Here is an 11811-nt window from a genome sequence, read left to right as displayed (position 1 = left end):
AAACCCTAAAACCCTAACCTTAAAACCCTAACCTAAACCCTAAAACCCTAACCCCTACCCCTAACCCCTACCCCTTAACCCTTAACCCTAACCCCTAACCCCCACCCCTAAACCCAAACCCTAACCCTAAACCCTAACCCCCTCACCCTCAACCTAAACCCTAATCCCTAACCCCTAACCCCCTACCCCTAATCCCTAACCCCCTAACGCTCACCTCTCACCCCTAAACCCTAACCCTCTAACCCTAACCCTTAACCCTAAGGCCCTAACCCTAACCCCTCCCTAAAACCTAACCCTAACCATAAACCCAACCCTAAACCCTAGCCCTAATACCCTAACCCCTAAACCCCAACCCCAAACCCCCTAATCCCTAACTCCTTAAACCCTAACCCTAACCCCTAACCCCAACCCTAACCCCAACCCTCTTACCCTAACCCTACCCCTACCCCTAAACCCTAACCCCCACCCCTAACCCTACCCCCTAACCCTAACCCCTAACCCCTAGCCCTAAACCCTAAACCTTCTAACCCTAACCCCCTAACCCAACCCTAACCCCTAAACCCAACCCCAACCGTAAACCCTGACCCTAACCTCTAACCCAAACCCCAACCGTAACCCCTGACCCTGCCCCTACCCCCTCACCTTGACCCGTGACCCTGACCCTACCTCCTCACCCTCACCCCTAATCGCTAACCCTCTAACCCCAACCGTAACCCCAGGGCTCTCAGCCAAGACTGAGCAAATTACCTTCTTGTTAGCATCCCATACTTAGGACACCAGCATAACAATTGACAAGCGATTGCCTTAGCCTCCTTTCCCAGTTGAGGGAGGGGCGATAATTTCGATATGTTCCTTACTCGGGGCTATGAGTGCCAGGGGCAGTAATCACGGGCTCTTTTGTCGGGGGGACTTGCAATTGCCAGATTTTGCACCATATCCAGCATGTCGTCGGGCTGGTAACAAAAACCGCTACTATTTAGCACGCTAAGCCCTATGATGGGGTGTAGGACCAAATTCAGTACACCTGTGCCAGTAGGGGACCATCCCAAAAACACTTCCCACCAGTGGTGCGACAGGTCCTGGCTAACTCTTGCAAATACCCATTTAATTTCATTGGCATTATGATGCACAGTAATCCTAACTCTGCGCCCTTCCTGTTTTGCAGTATGTCACTGGTTCTGTAAATCAGGGTGTATAAGCAATGTTTGTAAAGCAGTTAAATCCATTCCAAGGGGCACAGGTTTTACAATAGAATTCAGAGTATAAGACTTTTAACTGGCTATATTCAAATTCAGGTACATGAAATTTGAAATCACATCCCCTATTTGCTAAAATATGACAAACATTTATAGCATAACTTCATTTGTCTGCCAATACCTCTGTGTTAGTAACATCCAGCACTCCAACTTCTAATCCAATTCCACCCAAAGCAGTTCAATACATTTCTTGGGAGCCTTTTCTTTAGGCTACCCCCGGCTCCTGGCTGCCAGGCACAATCCAATAGCCTTCAGTAGTTCACATTGAGATAGTATTAGGGTAGCTATGGCGTCACTGGGCCTTTCTTTCCTTATATCCAATGTCATACACCGCCCAGGTGCATTCAGCTGGGCTTGCATGCTGGAAGTTAACTAAGAAGTAATAATTGGCAAGTCTTATTGTTTTAGTACATACCCATTTTTTCCCTTGTTAATTTCACTTTGTGCTTTAGAAAGTTTTTATGTCCATCCTTTTATTCTCACCAACAGATACACATTGTGTCTCATGCATCTTTACTGCCTAAGGATGTTTCCCTGTTAACAAACTGGCGTTTCTGTAAATACAGTTAAAATGCTTGTTAATCCTTTTCTGCCTAATGTAGTATTTCCCTTTTTGTAACACAATAAACAACAATGCTAACAACAAGACAAACAACACAAGCCAAAACATAAAACACAAAACACAAGCTTTGTCGAGACAGTAGATCTATGGTATTCTGGGTTGCTCTTTAGCTGGTACCAGCTTTTCTTGATTCTCTGAAAGACAAAAAGAACATGTTTCTACCCCTTTTGGGGTGGCAGATTATTGCTTAAAATATCCATTCCTTTCACAAATATCCTTGCTGATTGAATCATAGGGTATGTCTACACTACGAAATTAGGTCAAATTTATAGAAGTCGGTTTTTTAGAAATCAGTTTTATATATTCAAGTGTGTGTGTCCCCACAGAAAATGCTCTAAGTGCATTAACTCGGCGGAGTGCTTCCACAGTACCGAGGCTAGAGTCAACTTCCAGAGCGTTGCACTGTGGGTAGCTATCCCACAGTTCCCGCAGTCTCCGCTGCCCATTGGAATCCTGGGTTGAGATCCCAATGCCTGATGGGGCTAAAACATTGTCGTGGGTGGTTCTGGGTACATATCGTCAGGCTCCCGTTCCCTCCCTCCCTCCCTCCATGAAAGCAAGGGCAGACAATCGTTTCGTGCCTTTTTCCCTGAGTTACCTGTGCAGACGCCATACCACGCAAACATGGAGCCCGCTCAGGTAACCATCACTGTATGTCTCCTGGGTGCTGGCAGACGTAGTACTGCATTGCTACACAGCAGCAGCAACCCATTGCCTTGTGGCAGCAGACGGTGCAATGGGACTGATAGCCGTCATCATCATGTCCAAGGTGCTCCTGGCCACGTCAGCCAGGAGCGCCTGGGCAGACATGGGTGCAGGGACTAAATTTGGAGTGACTTGACCAGGTCATTCTCTTTAGTCCTGCAGTCAGTCCTATTGAACCATCTTATGGTGAGCAGGCAGGCGATATGGATTGCTAGCAGTCCTACTGTACCATCTTCTGCCAGGCAGGCAAGAGATGAGGATGGCTAGCAGTCCTACTGCACCGTTTTCTGCCGAGCAGCCATGTGATGTGGATGGCTTACAGTCCTTCTGCACCGTCTGCTGCCAGCCAAAGATGAGAAAGATAGATGGAGTGGATCAAAATAAGAAATAGACCAGATTTGTTTTGTACTCATTTTCTTCCCCCCCTCCCCCGTCTAGGGGACTCATTCCTCTAGGTCACACTGCAGTCACTCACAGAGAAGGTGCAGCGAGGTAAATCTAGCCATGTATCAATCAGAGGCCAGACCAACCTGCTTTTTCCAATAAGAACAATTACTTAGGTGCACCATTTCTTATTGGAACCCTCCATGAAGTCCTGCCTGAAATACTCATTGATGTAAAGCCACCCCCTTTGTTGATTTTAATTCCCTGTAAGCCAACCCTGTAAGCCATGTCATCAGTCGCCCCTCCCTCCGTCAGAGCAATGGCAGACAATCGTTCCGCGCCTTTTTTCTGTGTGGACACCATACCAAGGCAAGCATGGAGGCCACTCAGCTCACTTTGGCAATTAGGAGCACATTAAACACCACATGCATTATCCAGCAGTATATGCAGCACCAGAACCTGGCAGAGCGATACCAGGCGAGGAGGCGACGTCAGCGTGGTCATGTGAGCGATCAGGACATGGACACAGATTTCTCTGAAAGCATGGGCCCTGCCAATGCATGCATCATGGTGCTAACTTAGCCACTCCCAATCTCTAGAGCTTGAATAGAGACTGGGAGTGGCTAAGTCATTATGCAAGGTAACCTATTTCCCCTTGTTTTTTCCTACCCCCCACCCCCACCCCCAGACGTTCTTGTTAAACCCTGGATTTGTGCTGGAAATGGCCCACCTTGATTATCATACACATTGTAAGGAGAGTGATCACTTTAGATAAGCTATTACCAGCAGGAGAGTGGGGTGGGGGGAGAGAAAACCTTTTGTAGTGGTAAACACCCATTTTTTCATGGTTTGTGTGTATAAAAACATCTTCTGTATTTTCCACAGTATGCATCCGATGAAGTGAGCTGTAGCTCACGAAAGCTTATGCTCAAATAAATTGGTTAGTCGCTAAGGTGCCACAAGTACTCCTTTTCTTTTTGCGAATACAGACTAACACGGCTGTTACTCTGAAACCTGACAGTATATCTATACACACACAGATACACACACAAGCATACTCTTCTCCTTCACATCCCTTACACTGCTTTAATTTTTATACAGCTGTACATAGGATTACATTGGTATATATTTGGGGTCAGGTAAGTTCCAATAGAAACCCCTTATGTTCTTTTGGCAAATTTGACTTAATTGTTCAGTCAAATGATTCAAAGCAGACTGTCTTTTTGCCTGGCTTATTTACAAACATTCCTTTGGAAAAGGGCCCATTTTTCCTTCAGAATAGCTGCAAAGAAACCAAGAATCTTTTTCTATAACACTTTTTCTGTTAACATTTGTACAAGGTTCAACTGCTTAATTTCCTCTAGCCTCTGCAGAGTTAATTTCTCACTCTCTTTATCTGTTGCCTGCCTGCTTGTCTGGGCCTGATCCTGCTTTCCTCCCTGAACCGCCCCTTCCCATGGGCACAGGCTTTGTCCCACTAACAATTTAGCAAGGAGGGTGGGTTCCTCAACTAGCTCCCACCCCTCCTGGTCCCTTTTCTTTGTTCCCTTTCTCTCTTGTTGCTCTGGGGTGGTCATTCTGCCAGATTGGTAGTGACCCTTTCTGACAGAAGGCACAGGTACTTTGCTATTGTTTCCTGTGTTAGACTCTATCAGTTCAGTCCAGAAGCCCTTAGGCTGCCTGCAGCGTCTCCACTGAATTTGTTACCAGCACAAAATTCTCTATTACTCACACATTCAAGGGCACCTTCCTTTTCCCCAGTTCCTAGGGCTCCAGGCAAAAAGCACCTAACTTTACCCCTCCGTGGGCTCTGGGGAAGTACCCATTCCCTGTGGACTCAGAGCAAACTCCCTTTCCCTGTGGACTCAGGGCTTAATCTTTTGTGGGTTTACGGGGTCTTTTACCAGTGAAAGAGCCTTACACAGTAATATACTACATAACCTCTATTTCTTAACAATCACCAAAACAGAATGCACACACATACAGTGCTCACCACTCCCAGTAAGACAGATGAACTTTTCCTGATGGCCAGTCAAAATCAGGTCCATCTGGGGGACTCCAGTTTCTGCACGGTGTCATTGGCAGAGTGTTACGGTCTGGCAGCTCTGATCTTTGGGGCTATGTCCTGGAGTTGGTTCCCTGTCTCTGGACATAATTTCTCCACTCGAGCAGGCAATCAGCCTGAGTTCTGAGTCCCAGTAACGGAATGTATCTGTAAAGTAACTCGCGAACTGCGACACGAGAACTTGTAGTGAGTGACCCCACCCCGCCGTCTTTTACCTCCTATTACAATGGACAAACTACAAACTGTTTGTACCATCCGTCTCCTTCCTCTCTACCAATCCTCGCTTGGGCCTCCAAATTCTTTTACCTGGGGTTCTTTCAACCCAAAGCTCTTGGTAACTTTTACTCTGTGCGAGGTGGTGTCAGGAAATAAATCACGATGGCTGGCACAAACAGGACAACACAAGAGTGCTTTCACTTAAAGCTAAACTTTACTTGGTCTCAAGCACTTATACACACGTCCGCAAGAGGTTAGTAAAACACCCTCAACCCTTGATAATTACCAAAGCTGAGTGTGGCTCTCGAGTGGCACAGTGGCAGCTGCTGAAACACAAGATGCATCCAGAGAGAGAGAGAGAGAGTCCAGTCCTGAAGAGTCCCCCTACCTCAAACTTTTTCCCCTTATTTATACATTAGTAATAGAATGACATGACCCTTAAAGCAAACTTGTTAAGTAAGCAATTTCAATGGTCAAGCAAGAGGTTCCTTCTGATTATTGATTAACCAGGTGCGGGTTTTTCCAGAGTTTGCAGCCTTGAGGCCCCAATAGACATTCCTGGGGCACATCCTGCTCTTCTAAGATGTATGTATCAGCAACTTCAACACAATTCTTATCAGGAAGGACAAGGGGTCAAGCTGCCCTCTCTGTGGCACCCAAAACCCCCCCTCCCCTCCTGCCTTGGTTAAGCTAAGCCTGCTGACTTGGCTGCTTTTAGCAATAAGCCATAGTGGTTTCAGGCACTTTACTGGTTTGCCAAAGTCTCCCCGTACACATCAATGTCTGTTAGCCAGGATGGGCAGGGATGCACAACTACGCTCTGAAGTGTCCCTAGCCCATTTGCCAGAAGCTGGGAATGGGCGACAGGAGATGGATCACTTGATGATTACCTGTTCTGTTCATAGCCTCTGAAGCAGTGGTTCTCAACCAGGAGTCCAGGGCCCCCTGGGGGGTTGCGAGCATGTTTCAGGGGGTCCTCCAAGTGGGGCCAGCATTAGACTTGCTGAGGCCCAGGGCAGAAAGCCGAAGCCCCGCCACCTGGGGCTGAAGCCAAAGCCTGAGCAACTTCATGGGGGCCAAGTGGTGTAAGGTCCAAGCCAATTGCCCTGCTTGCCACCCCTTAACGCTGGCCCTGGCTTTTATATGCAGAAAACCAGATGTGGCACAAGTGAGCAGTGGAGTTTTTATATCATGTTGGGCGGCCCTCTGAAAGGAAAAGGCTGAGAAACCCTGGTCTGAAGCACCTGGCATTGGCTACTGTGGGAAGACAGGACCATTGGTCTGACCCAATATGGCTAATCTTATGTTGATAGGGAGCATGATACTGTGCCAGCAGCCTGTGCACATAACCAAAAATCACTAATAACAGAGCCCCAAAGAGTCTGTGTCTGCCAACCCCCTTCACCCACCTCCCACCAACACCCAGACTATTCTTTTTGACAATAATTTTTAATAAATCACAAAATAAAAAAGTTTGATTAAAAACAAAAAAACACAAAACAGCAAAACCAGCAGGTGACATTAATTTCACATTCAGTCCCACCTCCACCCCACCCCCCCAGCCACAGCAGGGGCCTACGGGAACCTAAGAAAGGAGTTCTCACTGAGATTGCAAGACAAGCTGGGAAAGCTCCAGTGGCTGGAGACACTGAACCAGCCTGTGAGGAAGCCAGACGTGGCCAGTGGGCCTATTGGGGAAGCCAGAGAACAATGGAAAGTTGGGAGGGTCTCATTGAACCTGCTAAGTAAGGTTGGAGAGGGACAAGCTGCATGCAGGTGGACACGCACAGGAGTGGGAGACGTGTCCCCAGTCCAATATGTGCAGCTAATCAGCTGCAAGGAGAGGCTCATGGCAATGATATGGGTGTGTGTGTGTCACACTTTTGCTAGAGACAAAGTCCAAAGTGGTGGTGACATTTCTAACAGAGGGAGATGCCCTCAGGTTCAGTGCTTTACAGCATGAATACCTCAACAACAAGCAACTCCACCTGACCTGACTGCTTGGAGGAAAAGCAGCTCTGGAAGAACTTACTCTCTGCAATGTCCTAGTCTCTCCTGTCTCAACATGCATAGCTACGATATTCCATAGCACCACTATGTCATTGGCTCTGATCATTCACATCTACTGTAACACACTTGGCAAAACTGTGCTGGGACTTCTCCAGCCCAGACACACAAGGATCCACATGGCTGTGGACTGAAGGCATGTGCAGCCAGGGCAGCTGCAGAATTTGGCATTATAGTGAGTCAGCCACCATTCTTTCTGAAGGGTGTTTCAGACTTCTGCACCTGGAGGACAACTCCTGTTCGCAGAGGCGCACCTGATCTCAAGGAGACTCTGCACCTGGTCTCAGTCACACCACATTCATGAAGATGGTGCTGGTTAATAGAAAGCACCACCAAGGCAGTCACTTGTCAGCACAGGCCAAGAGGTCTCCAGGGGCATTTACTGTCTCTTGTGTACCAGACTGTGAAGGCAGAGAAGACCCCACAGGAACACACAAGGCTTCGGTAAGTGCTGGCTGTGCGTGCTTCCTGCTCTTGAAGAAGCCAATAGCAGGTCTCCACCACCACCACTCCCCACAGCTGAGCAGCAGGCAGGGATGAGGGAGACGTGGAATATTGTTCCAGATAGCTCGGGTTACAGTCACAATCAAGGCTAATTTTAGCCAATACAATCATCACTTCCAGGGAATATCTACAGGATGCAGAGCCCAGGGACCCGGCCCTGGAGCATGTTTGCCAAACACCACCACCAGGCTAGTAACACAGAAACTCCAATGACCTGTTCCAAGCAACTTCACAGAGGTTGGGGGACCTGGGGCACAAGGACTCAAAGCCACTCAGCAAGGAATTCTTTGGCCAGAGCCCAGAGGCTACACGAAGGTTTTAGTAGAAATAAAGCCGGGCGAGTCCCACTCTCAGACACACCAGCTCTGCTCACTGACCACAATGGAGCGTCACACTAACTCCAGGCCTAGACGGCCGCATCAGTCAGATGGATTCTGAGAACGGGAACTCTGGCAATGACATGAAGAAAGAGGCTCGACTTGCAGTGTCAACAGTGGCTGTGCCCCTCTTCGCCTTTTGGGGAAGCCACTGCCAGGCATGTCAATGATGGCTGTGCCCTTCCTCCCCTAGGGGGCAGACAATGCCAGGGAGGTCAGTGATGGCTGTGCCCAACTAGGGGCAGGCATCGCCGTGGGTGTTGGTGATGGATGTGCTCCCTTCGGGGGCTCCTAAATGGAGGTTTCATCGCACTTGGCCAGTGGAACCCCTGTCAGGTAGATCCGGGCTTGGTCTTTGTCCAGCTCATTGATGTAGAGGTGGGGGAAGCCACTGAGGCTGCCATTCTTCTTAGCTGTAGCCAGCGGGTGGCGCTCGTCTTCTGGGGAGCTTGGCGTGTGTGGCTCATGGCTGCAGCTAGTTGTATTCGACTGCATCAAATCCAGTCCATTTCTCTCACGGCTGAGCAGCTCCCTCTGGAGTCGCTCCTGTCGCCTCCTCTCGTAGATGAAGAAACAGCCAGATCCAGCAGCAAAGCCTAGGAAAAACAAGAGGAGTCCCACCAGGACACTGTAGTTCCGCTCAGTTGTCTTCCAGGTGTTAGCAGAGCTGCTGCCCCTCACCAGGCTATAGGAGGCGACCACGCCCCCTGCTCCACCTTCCATGCACTGGCAGGTGTAATCACCAAGGGTATCCTCTGTCACTGTGAACTCCAGCCCATCGCTGCGCAAGGCGTACATGGTGGCATCTTGGAAAGGTCTCTGCCACGTGCAGGTTGCCCAGGCTGACGGTGGAGTACAGGGGAGCACAACCCGGGCAGCCAGGGACACTGGCACCTCGACTGTAACAGGCACATCTGCAAGTGGGAGAGAAACACTGCATTGGGGCAGAACCCGAACATGAGACAGGGCTCCTGCAGTATGTGCTACCGATTCTCCACAGGCATGGGCAAGCAGGAGAGGAGCATCCCCCAGCCCAGTCCCATGGAAATAACAAGAGGGCAGCTGTATCCCTTAGAGACAAAAGAAGAGGGTACGAAGCATATGGCACAGGGACACTGGGAAGGTGAACCCATAGCCTGGGTTCCTCAGGGGAAGCACAACTCTTGGATCCCCTCTTTGGTGGAGTTTCTTCCTTCTTCCCCTCTTCAGAATAAGCCCTCCCCACATCCTCTTAGTCTTTCACAGGCCCCCCGCTATTGCACTGAAAGAAGCACCCTCCCAAACCCGAGTCACTCTATGCCCCCACCTCAGTCCAGAGCCACTCTGGTCTCCATGCCCCTTTCTCCCTACCGCCAGCATCTGCTGCACAGCCACACAACCTGCATCTGCTGGCCCAGGCTGGGGGAAGGTGCATGACCCCAAACCAGTGGAGAGGTGGTCAATCAGGGCTCAGTACAGGCTCGCGTCGTGACATGGCCCTTCTTCCCAGATGCCACTGGTCCTGCCCTTTTCACAGCAGAGACCCCCGTGCACAACCCCTCCCCGCAGTTAGTCTGCACAAAGCCAGGCGTGCCAAAGAGATGTGCTTCCCCCTTCAGATATGGGAACACTGATCTCTGAGCCAGCGCCACGCTGCTCAGGAACCCCTCAGAGCCATACCCACCTAGGCCCTAACTTACAAACTTCTCAGTGCTGGATGCGCTTCCAGCATTGAGCTGCCCTCAGGCCACATACCTGCTGTTCCCTGTGGACACACTGTCAAGATGCTTAGAGATGTGAGGTCCTGCAGTAACCTGAGATGAGGCAGAAAAGCAGAGATCATGATGAATTCCAGTGGCTGCTGCAGCCTCATCAGGAAATGACCCACCCAGCCCAGGTTCCTGGGGATGGCTAGAGGATGGCTCTAGACTGTTCTCAATGGTAGCAGATGACAGAACGAGGAGTAATGGTCTCAAGTTGCAGTGGGAGAGGTTTAGATTGGATATTAGGAAAAACTTTTTCACTAAGAGGGTGGTGAAACACTGGAATGCGTTACCTAGGGAGGTGGTAGAATCTCCTTCCTTAGAGGTTTTTAAGGTCAGGCTTGACAAAGCCCTGGCTGGGATGATTTAACTAGGAATTGGTCCTGCTTCGAGCAGGGGGTTGGACTAGATGACCTTCAGGGGTCCCTTCCAACCCTGATATTCTATGATTCCTGTGTGTAGGGGAGGTGAGTCTGGCTCTGCAGCAGGTGAGGAAGGGGGAAGCACATTAGGAGGGGGGATCCTAGACTAGGGGATAAGCCTCCATTTCTGAGCAGCACTCAGTTACACAGGGCGTCTTAGAGAGGGGCCTAAAGGCAGGAAATCCAGGGACAGAAATTAAAACTTCCAGTATCTGCAACGGACAGAGGTTACCCGGCTACCACAGGATCAGAGCTTAACCTCTGCCTGGGGACTGCCCCTCCCTGGGCTGAGGTCAGTTTCTAGGAGGACTGAGAAGTGCTGTTTTCTAGGGATTTACCTGCCCTATCTACCTCACTACTATCAGAAAACTGCCCTGCACTCTGGTTTGTGTTCAGGCACACACAACGGTACTAACACCAGGTTGAAAAGGAGGCAAGCTGGCCAGGAGTGTGTGTCTACTGGGAAAGGGGGAGTGAGAGGAAAGTAATTGAGGATGTCAGGAATGGGAATGTTGGTTGGTGGCAAAGGAGTGGGATCAGGCTCAGGAAGGAATTAATTCCCAGCAGAGGCTTGCAGGACTTTGTGCAGGGTCTAAGGATCTCAAAACATTTTGCAGACTGACTGTCCTGTAATACAGAGAGCCTACAGCATTGGGCCTGGTGCAAGACATGAAGCCTGAACCAGCTGTGAACTAAAGTCAGGCCACATATTATAGCACATGCCTATAAGTTCACTGTCCAGTAGATGAACTTGGCGACGGTGCTGCTAGAATCGCTAAAACACACCTAATATTTATGAAAAAAGAAAAGGAGTACTTGTGGCACCTTAGAGACTAACCAATTTATTTGAGGAGAGTGGAGTGGGGGGAGAGAAAACCCTTTGTAGTGACAAACACCCATTTTTTCATGGTTTGTGTGTATAAAAACATCTTCTGTATTTTCCACAGTATGCATCCGATGAAGTGAGCTGTAGCTCACGAAAGCTTATGCTCAAATAAATTGGTTAGTCTCTAAGGTGCCACAAGTACTCCTTTTCTTTTTGCGAATACAGACTAACACGGCTGTTACTCTGAAACTTAATATTTATGTAAACACATTCCAAAAGGCTAGCACAATTACATGCCAACCTACCACAATATGGTTTGACAGAAGTGATGAATAGGGATGTTTTGTCTGAAACATCAGAAGCAAGGTACAAGGGGAGGTAACAAACAGATGACAAGAAACATGTAAGGTGGTAATGCAAGTTGTTTACCCCAGTTGTTTGTCTCAGTCTATAAATGTTGGGATATCTCCTCGTACCCTTTGTATGGCTCAGGGGACAGCAGAAACTCCTGCTGCTGACTGAGACCTGGCCCCAGAGAGAGATGGGCTACGTGGAGGGTTGAAGTGAACCTCTTAGGCTAACATAAACCTCCTGGAAGCGTGGGACCCACGGGGACAAGGTTGGA

General features: G+C 49.1%; 1 protein-coding gene across 1 annotated transcript in view; it reads right to left on the bottom strand.

Moving 5' to 3' along the window:
- Positions 1 to 4895: 4895 nt before the first annotated feature.
- Positions 4896 to 11811, bottom strand: part of SEMA4F (ssemaphorin 4F) — a 142380-nt gene continuing 135464 nt past the window's right edge. Inside the window, exons 13-14 of the mRNA XM_084626594.1 lie at positions 9931 to 9989; positions 4896 to 9110 (exon numbers count right to left, since the gene is read on the bottom strand). Of these exons, the coding sequence (XP_084482720.1) occupies positions 8488 to 9110; positions 9931 to 9989 (682 nt within the window). The 3' untranslated portion in view covers positions 4896 to 8487. The remainder of the gene's footprint in view (positions 9111 to 9930; positions 9990 to 11811) is intronic.

This window comes from Lepidochelys olivacea (genome assembly GCF_965140295.1).
Source record: "Lepidochelys olivacea isolate rLepOli2 genome assembly, chromosome: 4".
In the NCBI taxonomy this organism is placed as follows: Eukaryota; Metazoa; Chordata; order Testudines; family Cheloniidae; genus Lepidochelys; species Lepidochelys olivacea.
Note: the sequence above shows the minus strand (reverse complement) of the source record. Positions and strands in the feature narration are given on the sequence as shown.